The 25,467-nt window shown below is 45.8% G+C and overlaps 2 protein-coding genes across 2 annotated transcripts in view; one reads left to right on the plus strand and one right to left on the minus strand.

Moving 5' to 3' along the window:
- The window catches only part of LOC144163258 (post-GPI attachment to proteins factor 6-like), a 29,576-nt gene extending 12,349 nt beyond the window's left edge, over positions 1-17,227 (plus strand). Inside the window, exons 5-12 of the mRNA XM_077694132.1 lie at positions 2,086-2,360; positions 6,021-6,379; positions 8,448-8,579; positions 9,189-9,394; positions 10,589-10,749; positions 12,935-13,113; positions 14,143-14,403; positions 16,415-17,227. Coding sequence (XP_077550258.1) covers positions 2,086-2,360; positions 6,021-6,379; positions 8,448-8,579; positions 9,189-9,394; positions 10,589-10,749; positions 12,935-13,113; positions 14,143-14,403; positions 16,415-16,795 — 1,954 coding nt within the window. The 3' untranslated portion in view covers positions 16,796-17,227. The remainder of the gene's footprint in view (positions 1-2,085; positions 2,361-6,020; positions 6,380-8,447; positions 8,580-9,188; positions 9,395-10,588; positions 10,750-12,934; positions 13,114-14,142; positions 14,404-16,414) is intronic.
- A 5,111-nt stretch (positions 17,228-22,338) lies between these two features.
- On the minus strand, positions 22,339-25,399 carry LOC144163262 (BET1 homolog). The gene is made up of 3 exons (XM_077694141.1): positions 25,239-25,399; positions 24,806-24,891; positions 22,339-22,613 (listed from the first exon to the last, which is right to left on the minus strand). Exons 1-3 carry the CDS (start codon positions 25,273-25,275, stop codon positions 22,401-22,403), a joined length of 336 nt encoding a protein of 111 aa, XP_077550267.1. The 5' UTR covers positions 25,276-25,399; the 3' UTR covers positions 22,339-22,400.
- Positions 25,400-25,467: the final 68 nt, after the last annotated feature.

Consider the following 25,467-nt stretch of genomic DNA (forward strand, 5'->3'; position numbering starts at 1 on the left):
GTGCTGTGGGGCTGCAACCGCTTCACTATGGTACGCGAGTTGTGGAAGCTCGTCCATGTACCAGCCCTGACGTTTGCCAACGCTGTGGTCTGCCTGTCATCGGAGACTAGGGAATGGCTGGAGCGACGCCAGCGTGAGGTGGGCCGCACGGCAGTCGGCTGTCATGGCACCGTAGCCAACGAAGCTGTGCAGGGCGATGTGGGGTGGTCCTCGTTTGAAGCGAGGGAAGCTTCCAGCAAGCTTGTCTATAAGGGCCGCCTGCTTTTTATGAGCCGTGAACGCTGGGCGCGCCGAGTCTTCGAGTACCTGTCGGCGACGTGCCTGCGCACCAAGTGGACGCGTCGAATGTACAGGCTGGAACAAAAGTATGGACTCTCCCGAAAGCCTGTCGAGGCGAACTCGGCAACCTTGTGGACACGAGAAGTGCGACTGCGAGTTTGTGCGGCAGAAGAGGAGGAGTGGCGCCGCAGCTGCTCCGAAAAATCTTCTTTGGCCCTCTACAGAGCCCACAAACGTGCGATCAGCTCGGTCCGGCTGTATGACAACAGCCTGGGCAGCACGCTCCTTTTTGAGGCTCGAGCGGGGGCACTTCGTACGCGAGTTCGACAGAAGAGGCTGGACGATTCAGTGGAGGATGTCCTGTGTCGTGCGTGTGTGCATGAGGAGGAAACAATGGAACATGTGGTCCTCCAGTGTGATCAGCTTGGACCAGACCGCAAGGGCGTGGGGAGTGATGGCAACACTCCTCTGCATGTTGCTCTTGGGTTTGAGGAGGGTGGCTCAGTGGACATGCGCGCTGTGGCGCGGACAAAGTGCCGCCTTGAAATGTGGAAGAGGGCGACCCTTGGCGCACAGTAGTATGGGTCGTAGTGTGGCGTAGGACTAGGACGGTGGGTTCGGGTTCTTCGGCCACTGGGCCTTCACGGGCCCTGAGCTCTTGTATATAGAGTGCGTGCGTAGTGTTATTTATTTTTTTGTTTGTTTGTTTGTTTTTGGTTAGGGTCGAGACCTCTCACCCGCCCGCTGCAAAGGGTACAACCGCAATATCATCATCATCATCATCATCAGCGCGGGTTTCAGATTTTGCGGGAGATTTAAAATCATCGGACGCCGGCTTCCGATGGCCTATGGCGCCGTCGTGAAAGAGTTAAACGGAGAAATTTTGGTGTGTCTGTGACTCGATTCAGCCTCACCGCCAAATTGAAACAGGAGCAGCGCAATAGTCTTATATGTCACAGCCAAGTCTAAACGTCTAGGTCCGGTGTCAGTGTTCATGCTTGTCGACACTGTCGAACAAGAACTAGACATTACGCAAATATAAGGCAGAAAATCAATGCATAAGTGATATTTGCAGTGTTCTTTTATTAAGAAATTTATGGATGCTTGGTTTTTGCGATAGCAAATGAAATCAACTGCACAAAGCCGTCACCTGCTGTTGCCCGCGCTTCTAACGGCATGTGAGAAATCAAACAGCAGCAGCAATGAAAGGTTCCACTAGATAGGTTCCACGTTCCACTTGAAACGCTCGTTGAGTAGGGCAACGTGGTTCTATAACCGTTGTAGTCGGGTGCCTCGATCCACGCGTGTCTCCGCCATACGGCAGCGCTGGCATCGAGGCACCCGACTTGGAGCAGTGGAACGCGGTAAATTTAAATTGACTGAGCAAACCTCTAGCGTGTTATCTTGGAAGGAACACGATGGGAGATGAACAGCATGAGAGGTGAGCGGGAAACAGAAGGGAGGCATTTCCTTGGCAGGGGCGCCAGTTGACTATGGCCTTTCATCAACATTTGCAGCAAAAGGAGCAGATATGCGGCCATTTTTTCTCCTTTAAAGCTTCATCTGTTGGTATCGAGATTGCATGCTTGTGGAAAAGTTTGGGGAAAAACACTCCCGTTGCGTAGTAGCCCTGATTGGCCAAGGCCCAACAAAACAAACCAATGAAATAAATAATACCACCCAATTACAATCAAGGTTTTTCATTAACCTATAATTTCTCTCAATACTAACTTATCTGATGCGTACATTTATAGCACACACTGTGTGATCATCCCTCAAAAGTATTTCTCCCCCACCACTGAACAGGGTCTATGTTCCTGACGGCACGTGGCAGCTCCAGGTGCGAGTGCTCGCCTGCTTCGACTTCTCTTCAAACTCTTCGTCCTCCGAGAGCGGGGTCGTCCAGCCGTGCGTGCGAAAGTTTGGCCTCCGAGCTCGAGCCCTGCCTTATCCCGAGGACGTCAACACCACAGGGGACGAGTTCCACCGGATTGTTCCACAGCCAGAGATGGAGGCCTACTACTACATCACAGTCGCTGCTGACATGCACGTGGGGTACTCGATTGTGGCCGAAGTGAAAGGTGCGTGTACCCTGATAGTCCCTCTGCCAAGGTCTCATCGGGGAGTGCGTCGTACGTTCGGCTCTGAACAAAAAATTAGCTCTGGCTTAGCCCGTCTATGCCAGGATATACGTAGTGTAAGCTAAGGTTCATCTGGTTATTCTTAGCTTTTCTGGTTGTCTAGGATTAGCTGATTACCGTATTTACTTGCATAATGATCGCACTCGCGTAATGATCGACCCCTTAAGTATGTCGTACAAGTTCGATTTTTTTTTATTTCCCACGAATGAACGCACCCTGAACTAGCCGCAGCAATATGCCGTGCAATACGCAGCAATATGCAGCAATATGAAATAAATATGCCGTATGTGTGCAAAGTTTAGCTGATGATGGTGGTACATACCGTTTCCTTACCTTTCGAAGAGGACATGTATACGTTATTGTGGCAGACTTGCCAATATTAGCGATATCGCAAAGCATGCATTCGACATTGATGAGGAAGAAACTCTCACTAAATGCAGATAATATACTCACAAGACAAAGAAAAAACGGACTCAAGTTGCTAATTAGGCCGCCATGTCTGTTTTGATGTCCCGCACTGTAACAATGGCAGCCACTTATTGGTCGAACTGTTGTCACCTCGCAGCAAACTTGTAACGGCGCGTTCGGTAATTCATGAAAACACGGCGTTTTCCGTCACTTTGCTAAGCAGCTTGCGGCGGTGTACGGAGGTTTTATCAAGTTTTTATGCAGTATTTTTGTTGTGTTCATGAGAAATATCGTAAATACTTTTACTCACAATTTTCTTGCGTTTTCTGTGCTCAAAAATGTTGTGCAAAAATTTACCCTGCATAATCAACGCATCCCTAAATTTACATCAAATTCTTTTGAAAAAAAGTGCGACCATTACGCGAGTAATTACGGTATCATGCTTACTGCTGCTAAAACGATTTCCAATCCAATCCAATCTAGTCCAATCTAGTCCGGTCCAGTCCAGTCCAGTCCAGTCACTGCTCCTCGCGCATTCGCAGCACGGCTCTCCAGGAGCTACGCGAATGGCTATCAAGCGGCTCCGGCTCAGCGTCAGACTTAGCTACTGCGCAACCGAGGTCCACAGCTGGGCACGCGCCAGCACCAGTGCGTCTGCCGCGGCTATGACGTCACTCCTCTGGAAGGCACATACCGGCGAATGTGCAGACCCAATTCTCTACACGCCCCTACTCTAATTGGATTGGATTTGCAATCCAATCGAATACAATTCAATTTAATCCAATGCAATACAATCCAATTTAATCCAATCCAATGCTACTCGCACTTGCGCAGCACGGCCATCAAGGTCCACACGAAACTGCTCAACCTCGGCCAGTGTAGCTCACGCTACAAAAGAAATTGCAGAAGCTCTCAAGTAGGAATTGTTAAATAAGCACCTACACTGGAATCTTGTTAAACCGTACCTGCATAAACCATAGCTTCTTTTTATACGTAGTTAAGCCAAATCCCCGACTCAGTTTCCCTTTAACCAAACGCATTCGGGTAAACCGTAGTGCCGGTTAGTACGTACCTTTTTCGCGTCCCTGTCAGGTACGGTTTCGGTGTACCTAGTTAATGAGGTTTCGGTGTACCTAAGGGGGCAGACTGGTCTTAGAGCTATATTTTTTATTTACCAACCAATTTTAATGAAACTGCACTGCATTATAGAGTTTTTTGTGCTGATTTCAAATCTCCTATTAGATTTTTTGTAAGCTGATTATATTTTGAGTTAATTAATGATTAATTGCCATTATTTTGGGACACAGTTACAAAATAACCACTTCATGCAGAATGGCAATTACCACGTGGCTAGGCAGACAAATGACTAAAGAATACAACATAGGAAGAACTTTTTTGATTTAGCTATTTTTGGTCGTTTTACAACACAGGGAACTTCGCTTCTCCCGCGCTCTGCCAGAAATGGCTCACAGGTGGTGCCAATTGAACACAATAATAATTTTCCAAAGCCTCCATTTAAAAAAATTGTTTCCTATATTGTATTCTCCACACATTTTGGTATCAGAAGCAAAAAGAATGAAAGTTGTACCTGCTCTGGGTGCCAAGATATCCGAGGATGAAATGCTAGCTTTGCATTGCAAGAAAAGTGCCGTTTCACTATCGAATTCTGCGCTAACTGAGCTGTAGAGTGCACTTTAAAATGCTATAATAATATAATAACAACAAAATATGATGCCTTTTGATGAGGAAATTTACAGACTGTTAGAAAAATGGCCGTGGAGGCCAAAAATTCCATTTTTGAGAAAACGCTTTTTTTTACTGTTTTTCGGCCCCAAAGACCCAACTGCCCCCTTAACTACCGTATTTATTCGAATATAAGGTGAGGTTTTTTTCCAAAATCCGTATTCTCAATGCCATACCGTGGCTTATATTCGAAGCTCAGTATATATATATATGGCGATTTTTTTGGCTCTCCAGACTCTGCCCTCGCCTTATGATCGTGACTGCCTTATAATCGAATAAATGCGGTAAGCCAATCTTCTGAGCTACTGGCCCTTTTAAAGTTGGCTTCACTCCTACGCACATGCATTGCTGTGAAGGCATCTTTTCAGGCGCCTTATAACCACCCTGCTAACAAAGTTGGAAGCCCCTGAGGCCCTTTATAAAATAGGACCTCCGTTAAAACCGCCTGTATGGGTACCCCATAATATACTATAACTCGGGTCACTTCACTATTATATGCTAATTTGTTGCTGGGATGACATTGTTTTCAGGAGCAATATTATCAAAGTATGAAAGACCTGGTGGCTTTTATCAATGTCATTTTTGTATGAGGCAACAGTATGATGAATGTGGCATTACAGACAGACTGGTTTTCTCGTTGAGTCCGGCATTTCAAATTTGTCCATCTGTTGGTGCATCATCATTATGATCATAATGCATCACAATGCATCATCATTATGACCTTGCTAACGATCCTTCTTCTCTTATAGGCATGTGTTTTGCATGCAGATACTCAATCTCGTGTCATCGTATTTTGCGTTCTTGGAAATTCCTTCAGAGGGGAATTAAACCTGAATTTTTACTAAGCGGCACAAGCTTAAGGGGGCATTGCTGCAGACAATATGAGTTCAGCTGTGAAGCCAAGCACATTTCAGCCGGGTTCACCTTTCATTAACTGGAGTTCAACCTTGCTGAAATTAAGGCTCTTTTGTTGAACTTAAACTTGCGTTTTAACGTCATGCAGAAATATTAATACAATCCACTACACCTTAAATCTCTTTGGAGACTTTCAGTCCAGTGTTCATTGAGTTTTGCTTTTCGAAATGAAGCAAAGTAAGAACACGATAAGAGAGATCCGTAAGATATATCCCCCCCCCAAAAAAAAATTTCTCACTTACAAGTTCCAAGAAATAAAATTATGGGCAAAAAAACAGATTCTTGAAAACTGCTAATAATATTGATGATAAATAAACTAAGAGGAAGCTACAATGTCAAGGCAAAAGAATATAGAGGTCATATTATAGACTTCGAAGCAGTTTCTCATATTCAAGAGCTCACATTTCAGTCTTTTCGTCCTTTTTAAAAATGAACCAGTCAGCCAGAATGGAGGTTAAATTTACGAATATGCTGCAAACCCTGTTCTTCTGGGCACAGCATCTGTAGCATAAGTGGGTTTTTCATTTTGTGCAGACTGCCCCACACTCTGGCACCTCCCAAGCCGCAAGTCAAGCCGGCTGCCCCGGCACCTGTCTTCCGGCTTCAACGAATCCGACGCCGGCAACGACACGTGGTCCAACCAGACCGCTTCTTCCTCCGCCCTGTCGGCCGTCAGCCAGCTGCACGAAGACCACCAGCGGGCAGCGGCGGCGGCAAGCCCCAACTCTGTGGTGGCCACCACCACCACCGAGTTCCAAGTGCACACGGCCCACTTCGTCAAGGAGATCCTGGGCGAAGAGAGCATACTGGCCGCCATGCAGGGCTGCCTTCCCATGATTCCGCTGACTCGCATCAAGCACGCACAGGACTTCTTGGACTCCTTTCTTGTGCAGGTGCGTAGCTCGCCTGCTGGGATCCCAGGTGAAAATAGCATTTTTTCTAGCTGGATTATTGAACCAGAAATTTCATCTAGCTAGTAATATTTGTCGCTAGAAATGGGCAGATTTTCTAGCTAGAAATTCAGTTTCTAGCTTATTTCTAGCTGGATTGAGATTTTGTTCTGGCTGGAAGCTATTCCAGCTAGAATTTGTCAATCCAGCTGAAAAAAAATTTTTTTTTTTTCTTCCAGCTTGCAGGCTGGAAGAAAAGATAGGCTTGAAGGAAGATTATTTCAATTTGCAGACCTGCAAGCTGGGAATAGTCGTCTCTAGCTAGACTAAGAATTTTTCTAGTTAGAAGCTGTCGATTTCAGTTAGAATCTGCAAATCTAGTCAGAAATGAAGCTGAAAATTATGATTTCCTGCTAGAAATGCTCTCTCCAGTAGCGTTTGCAGGGCGAGCTCCGCAAATTCTGCTGCAGTTTCGTCGTGCCTGCTGTGTGGGGCTTGTAACCTAATTGAATAAGAGGGGCATCATTCTCGTTTTTTTTTCTAATTCACCTTTGAAGGGTGGAATCCAACTCCACTAAATTTTTTTAAGGCAACAAGGACTTCCTTTTCCTCAAAGCAGCTTTGAACATTCCACCACAAGGTTAAATGCTATTACACTAAACTACTTAATTTTTGCAAGGGACTCAACATTATTTCTCCTGTTCTTTCTCTTCACACGTGACACGTAGTAAATTGTGTTAATTAGGGAAATGAGGCGCGTATTACATGAAAGACAAATTTGTCTCGCACCGAATTCGAAGCTGTTGCCACAACATCAGAAGTGGACCAACTTCGCTACCTATAGCTATGCTTCACTCCAGAAGTGTAGATTCGCACTAAAGTTGGTTTGGTTTTGGTAGTGCTCAAGTTGATCAAAGGCCAGTTAACAGGTTCATATTCTAAAGGCTTCTGTACATCTGGCTTTTTATTTTTGACCAATATTCCTCAGGAGTCTTTATCATGAAATCTACTGGGATGAATAAGTGCCTGCTGGTCTGTGGCATTGCTGCAAATAGTTCCTGTGTTTCTGAACAGCATCTGTTAAAGGGGCCATGCAACAAAATACAAGTTTATTTTATTCGAAAGATTTCGTGTTTTATGGTGCCCCCAGCGACTGCCCAGCTGCAAATTATGTCGTATTCACTGAGAAATTAGTCAATTTAGGTTAAAATTTTGATTCTCTCACCAAATCGTGTGTTTTCATTACATCTGCAGTGAAGTCACAGGGGCTGGTATTGAAACAAACTTCCACTGCATCATTCGGCTTCGCAGCCTTGCTTGCCTCAAACCTCCCAGATGGCGCTAGCATACTCAGCCACGGACTGTTGTCCGCCATTGCATTGTTTTTGATCGTATTTACACCTGGATTGTTTTTGTTTCGGTAGAATTCGTTTCGTGAAACATGCGGTATGCTTGACAAACAGGGTCATGTAAGACAACATCACTTAAGCCATTCAGCCAGTGTCGTATAAAACAACTCCTAAGCGGCAGACTGCTGTGCAGCTAAGACAAGTATAGTGCGCGCAGCACCAACAGCAGTGCGCATCGGTACTTCAATGTTTACGTGTACTTTCGCAACATCCACCATTTACCCCACCATTCTTAGTGCTATAGAAAGAATGTGCTCTACATTTAGGTGTAAATAGCTCGTTCAGCAAGCTTATAAGCTGTGCCTAATTTGCGCTTGCTTTTGCTAGCCTCAGCCACTCGCAGAGCTGGGCACATATGACATCATAGGTTCTGTTGCTGGAAACGAGCTACTGGGCCGCATGGCCTTTCCCTTTTTTCCTAATTATGTAGCTTATTTGAGCGAAGTGTGCGTTAAAAGTGGTGTCAGTATGGTTCTAACGAGGCAACTTTCTGAACGAACCAAACTTGTGTTTTGTCTGCATGGCCCTTTTAAAATGAATAAAGCACCATATCACTGGGGGGTGCTGTTCAAGTTCCCATGCCGACGCATATCTGCACACTTCTCTGAGCATGCAAAGAGTTTTTTTGCTAATGCGCAAAATCCTAAAACTTGTTGTTCTAGGGACCAGAGTGGTTTTCATCCTGGCTTGGGCTGACGGACGCATTCCCGGTCATCGTTCGACTGCACCTGGAGCCCTTTGTGGACATTGGGGGCACGCTGCAGACAAAAATCCATCTGGACAGCATGGTCAAGGTGTGGCGACATTTCAACCTGTGAACATCGCACGTGGCTCAAACTGCACATGTGTAGTAAACACTGATTGAAAGTTATTTCACCAGTTTTCAACTTTAAGTAAGTAGGCTGGATAATGAGGGTGGCAGATGAAAGGGGCGGCTCACCAACCATTTTTTTACACTTTCCGCAGTTTTTGTAGTTGCAGGTTGCTTGAAGAAGCTACCAGCAAAAAATATGCTTGTGCAGCGGTACTGATGGCTCTCGTACTGTGACCACAATGATTACTCTGCATTCGGCATGTCTATGATGTCACTGCTCACATTGCATAGCGAGAAATTTAGAAGTTTGTCAATATTAGTGTTTTTTTTTTTTTTTTGTTACAAAGACAGCTACAGGAACAGAAAGACCTGTGCCAGCATTTTATATCTGCTTCTGTTGCGTACAGCATTCCTCTTTCCCTTGCAACACCTACTGGCAGTTCAATGTTCTCCTGAAGAAGTGGTAGCTACATCTGAAATTCCAAGGAGCACCACAACTGCATTTCCTCCCTTTCTTTTTTTCTTTTCTAACAGTCTTCCTCAATGAGTGTATTCTCTCTGTCTTTCCTTCTTCTTGTCTTCCCCTCAGAACCTGACGTCACAGGTGGTGGTCGTGAACATCTGCGTCCACCACGGCCGGCCACCCCCCTACCTCTCCGGGCACATCCAGTGCCCTGCCGAGCTGTCGCTCTCCATCGCCACCAACGGCAGCTGGGTGGCCATCAAGTACTTCCCTTACCCCGAACCCGGTGCCTGGTTCCTCTCCTTCACGGTGGCCTGCTTCAACAGCTCCAGGTGAGGCAGACACCCTTCGCACATCGTCAGTCCTATTGCTTGTGTTCACTGGTGAGGCACGCATATGCAGGCAACCATGTGAGTGCGCCGCCACTCGTTATGTCGGGCTCTGCGGGATGGCGGTACTTGTCCGTCCTAAGCACATGACTGTGTTGCACGTTAACAAACCCTACCTCACCGAACGCAAAGTATTGCCCCGAGTCCAATGTAAGTGCGATTAATAACATCTCCGTTGACACCACCGTCGATAATCGGGTTGAAACGGATCAGAAGGCACACGCCGTTGTTTTTTTTTTCTTCGACATGCGGGCACAGTGGCCCAAGCCACGCCACATCCGTGGCGCATCGGCCATGTCTGTGGCCGTTTTCAGTGTTGCCAAGCAATAAAATTGACAGCTAAACTTTTCAAATACCACCTATAAGCTTCAAGTTCTTCCAAGGCTTCTGATGGAGGCGAAAAGCAAAAACACCCGCGTGTTGGAGATTTCGGCGCATGTTAAAGATCCCCAGGAGGTCAAAATTAATCCGGAGCCCTCCACAACGGCGCGCCTTGTCGCCTGCGTTGCGTCGGCGCTTCAACGCTTTTAGGCGCTGTGTACACAACTGTGTACATTTCAATCCTGCGTTTTTTATTAACAAAAAGAAATACCAAAGCTGAAAGTTTTTGCTAGTTTAGCATAATTTTGTATCTTTTGTCTGACAATGAAGATTTTAGGGCCATCTGGCGGCTAGTAAGATTAATAAGAGTATAAACAAACAAAATGGCGATGCAAGCGACGGCTTCAGTGGGTGAGCTTTTTCAACTGTGTCTCCTCGTTTTCTCAAAAGACTTGTGGCCCTGAAAAAATATCGAAACAATGCATATCACACAAATATATACGTATGTGGAAATATTCAGCCCTACCTGATGCTCGTGACCTCTGTGACACTATGTACACAATTCTGTACATGACTGTAAAAAAAAAAAAAAAACTAAGATTGTGTTGGGGTCAGTAACCTGCCACTTCATCTTATTTGGTGAAATACACAGCACAGAAACAACAAAAAAAAATTTGTAGGGGGAAATAGCGAGCGGCGTCTAAAAGGGTTAAACCCCACAATCAGTCACTCAATCAATTCTTCCAATTCTGCTTCACAGCCCTGGAAGTTTACTCTGTGACTCACGAGAGATTTCGTTTCCCTTCTCGTTGAAAGTTCGTCGGTTCCCGTGCGCTGTGAGTTGGAGCAGACGATCGTGGACTTGCGAATCCGCCTCCAGCCGTGTGTCTTCGAGGGCTCGCCCTGCGGCCAGCACGGCTTCTGCCAGGAGAACCACTTCCGGCAGTTCTACTTCAGCTCCTGTCACTGTGTCGGAGGTGGGCGTGTTACGTGTCTTGTCTGCTACCTCTCTGCGCAGACCTGCCATTGTGTTGTTGATGTGATATACAGTCAACTTTCCTGAACTTACTGTTAAGGAGGGGCACTGGCCTTAAAACAACTTTTAATTTCCAAGTAAACTTTGTGAAACTTGTCTGTCTTCCTGTATTTTTCCCACTGATTTCAATTATGCCATTTTTTCAGCTGGTCGATTAGTTCCCAAGATGATTAGTAGTGATAATTACCCATTATTGATCAAACAATAGACGAAACAGTGTTGGTCATAAGACTGTAATCCTTACATATTCCAATACTATGAACACTGGTGAATGCAATAATTGAAGCAGTTTTTTGATGCATCGCTTGGAACTAATTTTACAGCTCATTAAACTTTGGTGTTTTAAATGGGCACTCAAAATGGTTCCTTGCCACTGGTGCAACCCAAGATTAATGAGCTGTAAATTTAGTTTCAAGTGGTGCATCAGAAAACTGCTTCGATTATTGCATTCACCGGGGTTCGTAGTATTGGAATATGTAAGGATTACAGTCTTATGACCAACACTGTTTTGTCTATTGTTTGACCAAAAATGGCTAATTATCTCCAGTTATCTTGGGAAATAATTGACCTACTGTAAAATAATGGCTTATTGAAAATTAAAAGAAGTTGTTTTAAGACCAGTGTCCTCCCTCATGTTCTGAAGGAAGAATAAAGACGGTAGCTTTTTAGGCTTTAGATGAAGCTAGTTGTTTTCACACTTGAAATAGATGTCAGCCAACAAATAAACATTGAGGGCTGCACCTAATGCATTGGGTTTAATAACCGCTGCAGGAAGTCAAGTCCTGTTGTGGCTACCATAAAGTCAGCACAAACAGCAGCTTACCGGCATCCGAGTGCAGTGAACTTTTAAAGCACAATACCGTTCCTTGTTAAAAAGGTGGGCGGGGAAATGTTGCATGTAAGGCCGGTATATTCGTGTTAATTATGACCTGATGTATTGATCTAGCCTAACCTGCATTTTTTCTCCGGTGTGCCTTGACAACCTGCGACTAAAATGCTTCTTTTTACTCTCTTAATTTTGTCCTTAATTACATATGCTCTGCTTGTTGGCGCAGGCTAAATGTCGTGGAAAAGAAGCCACGTGAATGTGTGCTGTAACAAAAGCCTGGCCCACCGTGGTGGCTCAGTGGCTAAGGCGTTGTGCAGCTGAGGCCAATTAAGGATCTGGGTGCCATGGTTGCTTTTGTGATGGAAGCGAAAAGCAATAAAGCCCTTGTGTCAAGATTTCGGGGCACGTTAAAGATGCCCCGGCAGTCAAAATTAATGCATAGCCGTACAGTATGCCGTGCCTCGTAGCCCAGGTAAAGCTTCAGAGCATAAAACCCCCCAAATTTGAATTTGTTGTTGTTTTTTCGTTTATTTAATAGCCTCAAGGCTTAGTGGGCATAAAGTGAGTCTGATCTATATCCAGGGAACTACCGTATTTTCGCGCGTATAACCCGCCCCCCCACTGCATATAATCCGCACCCCCACTTTCAGCCCGCCAGAAAAGAAAAAAAGAATCCTCGCGTATTGCCCGCACATTTGATAGACCAAAGCTACTGCTCAAACAACACATCACGTACTATGTAGACAGAAAAAGCATATACTTAGCATGTAGAATACACTGACTGCAAGATGAGTATCACAACTCATTAATAACATTCAGTTAGTAGAGCGCGCTCGTCCTCATTTTTTCCTCCTTACCCTCGTATGTTTTGCGCAATCGCTGCCATGGAAGGCTTAGTCAGTGTTACTGCGGAGGAGCTTCACGGCACAACGCGCATTGCCGTGAAGCTGCACTAAAGGAAAAACCCCGCGCATTATCCGCACCCCTACTTTGCCACTGAAATTTTTGCATTTCTGATGCGGGTTAACGCGCGGAAATAGGGTAGATTGGCCTCCCGGATATAGCAAAAAATTTGAATTTGTAACGAAAGCAGAAATAATAGCAGTTAGTATGTAGGAAAGCCAAAGACAGCTTCTTGCACCTTCACAGAAGTAGGACAGAACAGAAAGTACATGGTCAAGCTTCAAAGGACTACTTTTGCAAGCCCGTTTTGAGAACACTGAGAATGTGCAGGGTGAGTGTGTGTATTCCCGCTGGTTAATTCTTTCCTTGGGTCCCCCCCTCTTCCACCACAAAGGCTGGCGTGGCTGGGGCTGCACAGACAACAGCCAGGCAACGCCGGCCCCGCTGCTGCTGATGAAGACGCTGCTGCTGACGCTGAGCAACCTCTTCTTCCTGCCCGCCATTGTGCTGGCCACCCGGCGGCAGTTCTACACCGAGGCCGTCGTCTACGGCGTCACCATGTTCTTCTCCATGGTGAGTCTAGGTCTGGGCCGACAGGGGTGCCACCACTGCTGTGACATCAGTGCCAGTGTATTCGTTTAAGACTGGGGCAGTTGTAACACCCACATGGCCGGCGTGTAGTCACCAAACGACTTCGAAAGCAGCTCGAGGTTGATTCCTCTTTTGAAGGAATTTGCGAGAACGTAGAGCATACAATCGTGGGTGGTCGGTGCACTTATGACTTTGTTTCACATTGTGAGCAGAGGTGTCGTGATGTCACTACTAGATTTGTCACTGCCCTACTGTTCTGTCTCACCAGTAGTATGCTTCACGAGGCTCTGTTCTTGAGGAGTAGGCCAGCCTCTCACCTAGGCAGGAAATGAGTATAGGGTACGATGATGGTGACCGTAAACAATGCATTATGATGTACACAAGGTTGAACTTTTGCTTGGAGACAGGGCATGTGTCATACCCTGTGACTAAACAACCGGGCAGGCATTCTCAGATAATGAATGGCAGCCTACCATTGCACCTGAAGAAGAAAGTGTATGACAGCTGCATCTTACCGGTACTCACCTACGGGGCAAAAACTTGGAGGCTCACTAAGAGGGTTCAACTTAAATTGAGGACGACTCAGAGAGCAATGGAACTGAAGATGATAGGTGTAACATTAAAGGACAAGAAGAGAGTGGAGTGGGTCAGGGAACAAACGCGTGTTAAGGACATATTAGTAGAAATTAAGAAGAAGAAATGGACGTGGTCAGGGCACGTAATGAGAAGGAAAGATAACCGTTGGTCACTAAGTGTAGCAGAGTGGATCCCTAGAGAAGGCAAGCGCGGCAGGGGGCGGCAGAAAGTTAGATGGGCAGATGAGACCAAGAAGTTTGCGGGGATCAATTGGCCGCAGTTAGCACAGGACCAGGATAATTGTAGATTAATGGGAGAGGCCTTTGCCCTGCAGTGAGCGTAGATAGGCAGGTGATGATGATGATGATGAAACAACCGGGCTGTGCAGCGTGCACGCGATGAGACGCCCCCTCTCCCCTGCTCTTTTCGTTGCAGTTCTACCACGCGTGCGACGTGGACATGTTTGGCTTCTGCCTGCTGCGCTTCGAGGTGCTTCAGTTCTGCGACTTCTTCTCGGCCGTGCTGTCCCTGTGGGTGACCCTGGTGGCCATGGCGCACGTGCCGCCGCAGCTGGCCTCCATCGCCCACGTGCTGGGGGCGCTGGGCGTCGCTTTGGGCGTCCAGTGCCAGCGCACGGGCCTCTGGCTCTTCGCCGTGCCGGCCGCTACGGGCGTCCTGCTGCTCGCCGCCTCCTGGGTGAGCCTCATCTCATTTCGGAGGGGACCTCACTCCATGCCTCCGCCTTGTAGTGGTAGCATCGTGTACAAGCAGCCAGCAGAAGAGCTGCCCTGGCGTTGACAATGAAGAGCTGAGAGCAAAACTTAACTGGTTTACTGCATGGCAAGAAATGAACAGCAACGGTACAACAGCACCTTGCGGGGTTACAGCATGACTTACAACGGGCTTACAACGCTCCATACGAAAGCCCGAGTTGTTCTCACATGGGAAGCTCAAAAGGCGGAATTTATTTACAGAAGCGTCAGCAGTGCTGCAGTCTTCATGAGTGTTGCACACAGCACAAAAAGTACAAACACGCAGGAACACTCTCCCCCGGTCACATGATAGCCAGCGCACGTGTCTGAGATGGGGGACAGAAGGGTTCTCAGCAGGTGGCATCTGTTCGCAGCAATGCATCCCAACATGCTACTGCCAGTTTGTTCCAAATTTTGCAGCTGGCATGGATGTGAATCATTGCCAGCGAGGGTCTGCGACAGAGGCACACTCCAGCTTGTCATAACTTGTTTGAGGAGGGCGGGCTTTACCACAACACACAAAAACTTCACTGCACTGCACCAAACTTGTATCGCGTTCACACAGGGTAGTGGCGCGCTGAATCATAACAGGGCACATTTGACATACCCTCCGATACCCTTGATTGTGCAGTGTAATCTAGGTTGACGTACGCTTGATTTTTGTGAACAAGGCTCCCATGTGGGAGCCGAAATGTCTCTTAATTTTTTTTCGTTTTATTCATTGGTCAATGCATTTTAGCTTCTTCAATGCACCCTCCCGACCGGACGAGCATTTGTCAAACGCTCGACTTCAATGCACCCTTCTAGTTGCCGCCTTCATCATCCTTCAGCTGCATTGCCAAATGGTTGACAATAACGTCGAAATCGCTAATTTCTGGGGAATCACATGCGACAAAAAGAGAATTATCACTAATCATTATTTAGTATGGAGCAGATTCAATAGCCCTGAATTCTTTCTCGCCTTCTCACCCTCCCCCCAACAATCCCGAATATTTCATAGCCATTGGCAGCCACAGTAGTTCATCCTTTTGGCACAAACTGTACCGATGTCAATTTCCCTATCGTGCTCCACTTCTGTTGCCATCACCATCCCAAGCACAAGTATAGCTTGTATTCACTGGCGAGGTACGCTGGCAGGCAACCATGTGAGTGCGCCGTCACTGGTTACATCGGGCTCTGAAGGATTGCGGTACTTGTCCGTGCTAATCACATGACAGTGTTGGACGTTCCAAACTCTACCTCTTCGAACGCAAAGTAATGCCTCTAGTGCAGTGTGAGTGCACATGACTGTGTTGGACGTTCCAAACTCTACACCATCGAACGCAAAGTAATGCCTCTAGTCCAATGTGAGTACAATTAATAGCATCTCTGTTGACACCACCGTTGAGAATCGGGTTGAAACGGAGCAGACGACGCACGGCGGTGTTTTTTTTTCTTCGGCATGCGGGCGCAGTGTCACAAGCCGCGCCATGTCCGTGGCGCATCGGCCATGTTCTTGGCCATTTCCAGTGTTGCCAAGCGAAAAAATTGACAGCTATACTCGGTTACAACTCAAGAGCGGCACCACCTCATGTAGTGTATCACTCCGCCAAAGCGCCGGACCCGTGACGTCAGTGTGGGCGCGTTTTTAAAGGGGTTTGCTATGAATGCGTGATAACGTCTGCCTTGTCTCGCGCAGTTTTTTTGTCGTCACTGGAGTCATTTATAAGCATATAAAGTCCAAAAAATCACGGGAACAGCTCACGCCATGTTCAAAATATTCTGAGTAACGCCCTACTTGTGCCGCGTGGAGAAACATCCGGCTACGGTGATAAGGCACAGCGGCAACTTCCGGTGCCGTTCTTAAGTTGTCACCGAGTATAAACTTTTCAGTGAACACCACCTATAGCCTGTGTTTGTCATCCCCATCATCACTACATTTGCAAGACAACCTTTGCTTGTGTTGCCTCTCACAGGGCCACAGGTGCCACCAGTCCCGCACGTGCCACCCGACGGCGCGAGAGTGGCTCACGAATCTTCTCCCGGGAACACTGCTGGCCGCAGTTGGCCTGGGCCTGTTCGCCTTTGTGGAGACGGAGGACAATTACAAGTACATCCACAGTGCGTGGCACATCGTCATCTCCCTGTCCATCAGCTTCCTCCTGCCCAAGCGCAACGCCAGCAAGATGGCGCAATGCAAGGGCGGTTGCGGAGCCGCCGTCATCGGCGGAAGCGCGATGCAGTCCATATACGACCAGGTGCAACCCGTGCTGAACAACGACTCGGAGCTGGTCGACATCGCCGACTACAGGCTCGACTCCGACCTGACTTCGTTGATCAGGGGCCTTCACCCCTGACTCGCTTCTCCCCGTTTAAAGCTCCGGTGTGTGTTTTGTTGTTGTCGTTGTACGAGGGTTTGAAGACTGCGATCCGTGCGGAAAGGTGTTTTGCTACCTCGCAATGGCTCCTTCGCCGACGGATGGGGCGTGCTGATTTTGCGTTGTTGTTGCGTTAGGTGTGTGATGTAACGTCCGGTGCACTTTTTCTCGAGTCACCACCGTTTTCGTGCAGCTGCGGCACTCTGGAGCTGAGAAGCAGCTCGTGATAGGGTGTGCCGTCTTAACGGCAGCTCCGCACAGAGCCCCACTTTAGGGGGGACATGGCTCTTAAAGCAATTTCTTTCAAGTTTTAACTAAACTCTGTGAAACTTGTCAGTCTTACTGCTTTTTTCCCACTGATTTCAAACATGCCATTATTTTTTGAGCCAGTAAATTAGTTACCAAGATAATTAGAGATAATTAGTCATTTTTGGAGGAACAATGGACAAAATAGTGCTAACCATAAAACTGTAACCTTTATATTTTTCAATACTATGAGCCCTGGTGAGTGCTATAAGAAAATCGGTTTTTTTGATGCACTGCTTGGAACTAATTTCACAGCTCATTAAACTTTAGTGTTTGAAATGGGCATTCGAAATGGTTCCTTGCCACTGGTGCTACCAAAGTTCAGTGTGGGGTAGAATTAGTTCCAAGCAGTGCATCAAAAAACCGATTCTCTTATTGCACTCACCAGGGTTCATAGTATTGGAAAATATAAACGTTACAGTTTTATGGCTAACACTGTTTCGTCTGTTGTTCCTCCAAAAATGACTAATTATCTCTAATTATCTTGGTAACTAATTTACTGGCTCAAAAAATAATGGCATGTTTGAAATCAGTGGGAAAAAAGCAGTAAGACTGACAAGTTTCACAGAGTTTACTTCACAATTAAAGGAAGCTGTTTTAAGAGCAGTGTCCCCCCTTAATCACAATTCTGTGCATCAAAAGCCTGACAAAGGCCAAGCACCCCACGTGCAATCACACTTTTGACTCGGTCACAAAGTTGGTGTGCTGAACGCAATATCGCCGAAATGTGTTTGTGATGGAAGGCAAGTTTCCCACGACGAGTTCAGAGTCCTCGATGGAATGGAGCTACATAGTATACCACATAAAAAAAAAGCAAAGATTACTTCGCGAGGTAGCTTTCCACTCTGTCTCGATCTCCTCTGCCTGCTTACTGGCTGCCTCAGAATGTTGTCTGATCACCGGGCGCGCATTGTGCTGAAGCATGCACATTGTGTTGCACTGGCATGATAGAGAACGTGAGGACACATAAATCTGTGCAGCTTATTTTACGCTGATTGATATTATTGTGCGCTTCCGGCAGCTACCACTAGTCGTATTCTTTAGTCTATCAATTATTTACACATCGAAATGAGCACAGAGCTGTTCTAGTGGGCGGTCGAAGGAAGGCAGAAGGTGTTTTTTTCAAGGCTACGCCGCTCTGCTCCAATTGCTAAGCTGCTGCGTACAGGCTTAGCTGTCTTATAATAATGTATATGAGTTCAACACTTTCTTGCTTGTCGCTGCCAGTCATCCGTCATGCCATTTTAAGTGTGCAGCTTGTTCCAGCGTCATCGTTGCAATGATCCATTGGTCGTCTTGAGGATGTTATGTATTTACAGTCGAACCTCGTTATAGCGAACGCTGATATAGCGAATTATCGGATTGAGCAAACTAAATACGAAGTTTGTTTGTTCACGCTTCATTTCAAGGACACCTATTCTTTTTATAACGAAACCTAAATTTCGAGAGCCGCGTGATGTCGGTTGTAACGAAGAAATATTTGGTTCCTGTGAGGCTCAAAACTCGGCAGCTAGCATAATAAAAGCAATATTTTAGAAAAGTGATACAGAACAACCAATTTTTTTAAGGCCCTTTATTGCGTGAACACTATAAAAAACTTCACTCTGCTTTGACTGTGACAAGCCACCAGGCGAAGGCCACATCCTCCTTCAAGTAAATAAGAAGGCCGGCCAGTTTTGCCGGATGAACTTTGTTCTGTTGTAATTTCACGGTCTCACGTTACGGTCTGTTTAGTTTGAAATACCACAAGGAGACAGATAAGGACTACCTCGTTTATAGTGGGTTCGAAGCTTAGAACAATGTGTTTTTTTACCTAGGATTGTTGTGCGAGCCAGATTGCCGATTTATTGGAGCTGATTTTTAGCTCTACTGTTACAACGAATATCGGATATAACGAACTAATTTACTGCCCCGGTACTATTTCGTTACAACGAAGTTCGACTGTACCAACTTTTTACTGTGTTTTAGCGAGCTCGCCTCGTAAACTTCTGGTTTCCGGCTATCATGCATTCAAGAACTTTACAAAAACCAGCCGCGTCCGTAAAAGCCAGTAGGCTTCTCCTATTGACTATGCTAAGCAAACACAACGTCATTTCAGTTAGATTGCCCTGATGCAATGCTCTATTTGCAAAAAAACTTCAATTTTTACTTCAAATAATTGAAGCTCAGAAAAAAAAAAAAGAAAATGGAAATGCCTGGTAGTGAAGCTTTGGAAGTTGTGTCAAAATTGTGCGACGTGCTAGCATCGGCTTTCTTACATCCTTATCTTGCATTTGTATACTTGTACATTTAACAAACGACATTCTATGAACGAAATATGAAGTTGAACACGTCTCTTGAAATTCATGGTTGTGGAAGCGTAGTAGCTATGTTGTTCCAGTAGTTTTGGAGTACGATGACTGCACTTGATGGCTCAGTAATCCGCACAGTGATTGCTGAATTGTGACCCACGCAATCATTTGGCCCTATGTAAAAAAAAATCACGAAATGTGTGTGTTCAGGTTTATGTTTTCTCGTTCATGTTTCATTTGTTGCTAGCTGCACTCCTGGCTTTTTTAGCTCAGACAGGTTGCTTAGAACAAACTATTTTGAACAAATTATTTGCCTATTTGCTTAAATTGTCTGATTTTGCTTCGAACAAATTTCTTAAAACAACTGATTTTAAAAATGGCGTGGAGTTATTGCCTATTTGCTTAAAAGTGATTTTAATTTTGAAAGTTTTTTCTGCCAAAATATTTACTTCAAGGGCATTTTTTCAACTGCGAGCGCAATTTTGCAGTATAAAAGAGCACTCAGAAACAGCAGTTGCGGTTTTTCTTTTCCTTAAAACAATACAGAATGACACCAGAGCAGATCATTCAAAATTTTTTTAACGGCAATTTAATATTTTTCTGATGGCTCCTACTAGTCAGATGTCTATGGCTATATATTTAGTGTACGACCTTTGCAGGCCAGAACAAAAAGTACGCATTTAAAGATGCTAGTCTTTGTAAATAAGCTGGGTTCATCTTCATTCCTTGTTCTTGTTCTAGATGCTTCTGAGCAGCTTTAGTTTTGTGTTACAAGAATCTAGTCAGTCATACTTTTATTTTACAACATTTTAGCGTACTATGCTTCACGGCAAGCCTTTTTCTTGCTGCTTCGAAGGGTCCCAACTGCACTGTACGACTCTTGCATCCGCGCAACGCTAACACAGTTTGTGAGAATACGCCAACGAAACGTTCTAGCAGAACTGTATATTTGTGTGTCTCAAAGTGCATTTGTTAAGCGTTGACGAGCACAGTGTGTCGATGTGAGTGTCCGAGCGCCTGCGTTTTCCTTCGAGTCTGTGCTGTTTGGGGACTGCTACGCGGAGGTGTTCCTACGCAAATTTGCACATGCAACTTGAGCCCTACATATCAGCAATACGCGCAAGCCATGCTTGTTCTCATCCTGCAATTTGTTCGTGTCACCATTGTCGCTGCATAAATATTTACTCAGTAGAGCGTAGGGTTATCGAGTTCCGTGAAATGTGTTAAGTTTGAAAGTGTTATTCACTGGCTGTGGCAGCTTACTTAGAGCTAGAGAATGCGCTTCTGCTTGTGAAATAAAAAAATACGAGTGAGCTGCTGTTTGCACGTGTTCACGTATGTAAGCCTGTCTCAAAGAGGCAGCTGCGCACATTTTGGAAGATGATGGTGTAATTTTTGCAGCAGTAAAACATTTTGACGTTTCTTTTTTCCCTAAAAGTGCCTCGGTGTCTCCTCACTGGCCTTGAAGTAACTGATGGGACACTTGCACTGGGCAGGGCAGGTGAACTGGGTTGCAACATACTGCTCCTGCATTCATGCAGACAAAGAAATAGTATGCTCATCAATGTGCAACAGAAGACTACACAAAGAAATTGTGGTTGATCCTTCTTTCATAGGAATCGTTAAAACAGGCAAGTGAAATGTGCCTTCACAGGAGCATTTGGATGTTTATTGTGCATCGATATGAACTTGCACATCGAAATTTATATTTCGTCGGTATGGCACCGTTAAATGCATCAACATTAGACACTGGATTACACGCGCTGGAGCATTGCGTAAATCCGATTGAAACCCCAGGTGCTCGCAAACTGTGCGAACGAAACCGACTGGGTTGTCAGCGAATTGTTTGGTGAAGTCACAGTATGCTGCGGCGAAATGAGCATGATTTGCGGGACGGCAGCAGTCTTGTGGGTGTGCTTGGCGAGCGACGTCCTGCTGGCGGGTCGCTTCGGCAAAGGTGTGACCACTTCGGTCGTGCTCCGTGGCGTGTACGGCAGACGCTTGAGTTGCGACGAGCTCAGCTTGTGGAACGCGGCGAAGCTGAGTGGCATTCTACATAGGCGGCGGACGGGTAAACACAGCAGCTTCCGCTGCTACACGCTGCCCTATTGAGGCGCCAACTATCGGCGCTCATTAGTGTCATGACGCACTACATGGCTTCGCCTCTCCTAGATGGCAGCACCACCTGAATGGAGAAGTTAGAGGGAAGGACATAAGGCGCGTTCATACAACTACCCGGGCACGACTTTATGGCTCAGTCGGTAGAGCGTTTCACATCTCCCGTTTCGGCCAGAATGATCATGGGCTCGAAACCTAGCGCTACCACGCCAATAAAACTTTTTCTGGTTGTCTCACTCCCGTGACGGGTATGACGTCGGTGAGGTTTGTGTACCCCAGCATAAAACACTTTCGTGTTAAAAATGTATCGGAGATTATTGGTTATCAGCTGTGCGACAACACCTGAGCCATGCTTCATGTGTGCTTTCTACCTCAAATTTGACAAACTGTAACAGCAAAACTGACACTGTTTGCAAGTATTTCTGAAGTCTAGAAAATGGCTGCAGTCACAAAACTTGGTATTTATTCGTGGCACAGTAGCAAAAATTACCGGGGTCCATAGTTTAGTTTTTCCCAGTGGCACGTTAAATATCTACCGTGAGACATGCAAGATTTTGAGGCTAACATGAATACTTGCACCGCGAGAGTGCTACTGAACCCTGAAGTGTTGGTGTATGTTAGCGCGGGGAAAACCAAAACAGGATCACTTCAGCTTTGTTAGTGAAACCTGCATTAGTGCACACTTCATTAGTGAAATCTGTTTTTAAAAAAATTATGCTCAGTTACTTTGAGCAATATTTGTGCAGTGGAATACATTTATGACTTGTTTTTAGCAAAGATGCTGGCAAGGCAAACTTTAAGCCCAAGTGGTGTGAGTAGAAAAGTTTATTTACACAATGAGAAACAAGTCGTTTTGGTGGTGCCTCCTCCTAATTGAACTTCATTAAAATGTATATGACGAAGAACACGAACAGAGAGAACAGCATGAGGTAAAATATGTAGCGGTTGTGTCCGGCTTTGCTCATCTTCACGAGCTTCCCCATCGTCGACTTGAGGATGCCCTCGCCGGCGTCAAAGTCCGTGTTCATGTCATTAAGCATCTTGTTTTGGTACTTCACCTCCTGGCCAATGTCGATGGATATCTAGAAGAGCAAACAAACCCACCTTCAGACTTTTCCAACTACCACAGTAAACACCGACTGCGTAAACGTCCTAGCTGAAATTAAGAGATATAAGTGGAGTTGAGCTGGGATATGTGGTGTGCAGGACTGAAACAGGTAGATTATCAGAGTAACAGAAAGGCTGCTGATGGCAGACTGCTCTAGCATTGACTGATTGATTGATTGTAGGGTTTAACGCGCCAACGCAACGCAGGAGATGAGGCATGCCGTAGTGGAGGGCTTCGGATTAATTTTGACCACCTGAGGATCTTTAACGTGCGCCGAAATCTCGTACACACGGGCGTTTTTGCTTTTCGCCTCCATCAGAAAAGCGGCCGCCATGGCCGGGAATCGAACCCGCATCCTCGCGCTCAGCAGCACCGCAGCGGGTAGACTTCTAACAGTTGGAAATGCAGTCCAGTGTTTGATGGAATGCCGTCTGGTCAGGAAAAAAAATTTAACAAGGTACCCCTAGGGGTACTGAAATATCAAAACATTACTTTTTGACTTGACTTGGTCAGCAAGCCCATTTCTTAATTGCTAGAAGAAGGAAAGTATGGACAACTTGACGTAGGGATGACATAAGAAGGAATTAATTTGGGCAACATAGGATAGGAGTTGTTGGATGTGGCCTTGAACCTGTGGTGGACATAAGCTGATGACAATGGCGAATTTTTTTCTTAGCTTACCTCAGCTGTTTTGATTCCGACTGAGTTCAAATGACTTTTCCTGAATGTAGACAGTGGATTGCAGAAACGAATTTCGTTTTGGCGCTTAAACTTTCAAGCTAGTCTACCAGCTGCATTGGCTCAATGAATAGCGCATAGCACAAGCAGGCAACACAGTTGTTAGAAATGCACTAGCCGAGATTGTGTCACCCAGCCACTCTGTATCTTGCACACAGCAGTGCATGACATGACTGCCCGTTTTACAGTGCAGCTACTAATAATGCATCTAAAGTTAATGAAAGACCACTGATGAAAACAGGTGCAACGTTCTCAGGATATGGATCAGATGTTCCAGAAGTGGTTATACAATCCATTCAGCTATTTGCATTCTGTGCATGATGACCACTTGTGGAGTTCTGACGACCGCAAATCACTGCCAGATATGTGGATGCCGGTGTTGAAGAGAGCATTTCAAGAACAAATCAGAGTCCATTCTGCGTGCGTACCACTCGTTTACAGTTCTTTCAATTAAAACCACAAGGTGCCATCATTCACCGCTGGAATTATTGCTGCTCAACCTCTTGAGTGAATACCTCATATCATGATGTATTGAGTTTATAGAATTGCGTCACCTGATGCACAGTACATGATGATCAAGGAGGCGGTGAATGTGCTGTGCGATGGCCTTACCAACGTAATGCCATGGCATCATCACAACGTTGTAGTGATTACAGTACTGCGGTGAGGTATTCTTGCATTAGCGGTTCGTATGATGGCTTCAGAATTTTTGGCTGATGTCAATGAGCAACAGGAACCGCATCTACCCATACAATCCTTTAGCACACATTGAAGATTCCCAGGTGGTCTAAATCAAACTCTAGCCCTCTGCTACGGTGCACCTCATTGCCAAGGTGTTGCTTAAATGCTGAAAACCCCAACTATGCTTTGATCATTTTACAAGCTGTGTACAGCATGGTAAATGCTACATTGTTCTCAACAATCCACCCACATCAGGGCATCTGACTCATCATGGCATTTTATGCTGGAAGGATATCAACAAAAGCGATAATAGGCTTTGGGGCATTGAAAGGATTTCTCCGTCCCCCTTTTAGCCGACAACCATAGACTGTCACAGTGAGTTAGAGGCGTTGATGTGGGTGGACTGTTGAGAACTTGTGTAGCAACCGCTGAGCTATATACGCAGCAAGTGAAATGATCAAACCAGTTTTTAATTATTGTGCTAACGTTTCAGAATGCCAAACTATTATTTTGTTTTGTAAGCCCATCTTGTATGTACCTCTCTCATGCACATAAACTAGCTCTGTGGCCTGAAAACGCACTAAGGTTGGGCAAAGAGCTTTTTCCTTCCTGCCTGAACAGATCGAGTCCGTGTACTACCCATGGCATATCCGGCACTGTTACACAAAAAAGAACCACTGGCTTTGACTTAAACTTTTTTTTTTCACAAGCTGTTGCTCAGTAAGTATTGACTCTGAGATGACGTACCGTCTTCAGGGATGAGATTTTCGATTTCAAGCCATCGATCAAATGGGAGTTTTCCTCCTCCACTGTGTCTCTGTAACTGGATCCATCTGCAAGACAAATTTTTACGTGGCATTATAAACTCTGCTGCTTTTTGGTTAGATAAGGCAAGGGGCCGTCAACAGACATGCATAAACAGCATAGCAAGCACGGAAAGTAGACGTGGTTCTATGAGGAAGTGCGCACCAATGCCCTACATTCTTTACTCGCGCTGCTCAAGCACTTGCTTGCGAACAAAATTCGCATGCGAAAAACTTTCGTTGATTCTCAGAAACGTCAAGGAGCTTCAAGAGCGGACGTTATGCGTGCAGCTGGACAGCTGTACGAAACCAACATTGCGGGCTTGTGCCAACCCCGGACGACCAAACGCGACACATGACACCCACAGAATACTTACTGGCGTATCCGTGCGATGATGTTTGGGCTCGCCGCATGATTACGTGTGGTTGGCTTTCAAATCTTAACGATAAACACGAAGTACACGCAGCCTACAAGCTGCTTTCGCAGCGCTCAGCGGGCGCGAGCTACGTCACCATAACACGCTCTCTGACGTCACTTAAAGATTGGATTGGACTGTCTTGATTGGACTGGACTGTCAGCTAATCGTTTGATTAACTGATATTATG

The sequence above is a fragment of the Haemaphysalis longicornis genome, unplaced genomic scaffold (genome assembly GCF_048455015.1).
Source record: "Haemaphysalis longicornis isolate Haplotype H1 unplaced genomic scaffold, Haemaphysalis longicornis Haplotype H1 scaffold_12, whole genome shotgun sequence".
In the NCBI taxonomy this organism is placed as follows: domain Eukaryota; kingdom Metazoa; phylum Arthropoda; class Arachnida; order Ixodida; family Ixodidae; genus Haemaphysalis; species Haemaphysalis longicornis.

Excerpts from the sequence above, each read along its gene's own strand:
- LOC144163262 (XM_077694141.1), bottom strand. The coding sequence starts at position 25,275 with ATGCGGCGAGCCCAAACATCATCGCACGGATACGCCA. Across the intron at positions 24,892-25,238 it reads ATCATCGCACGGATACGCCA|ATGGATCCAGTTACAGAGAC; the intron begins GTAAGTATTCTG and ends TTTGTCTTGCAG. Across the intron at positions 22,614-24,805 it reads AAATCTCATCCCTGAAGACG|ATATCCATCGACATTGGCCA; the intron begins GTACGTCATCTC and ends TTGCTCTTCTAG.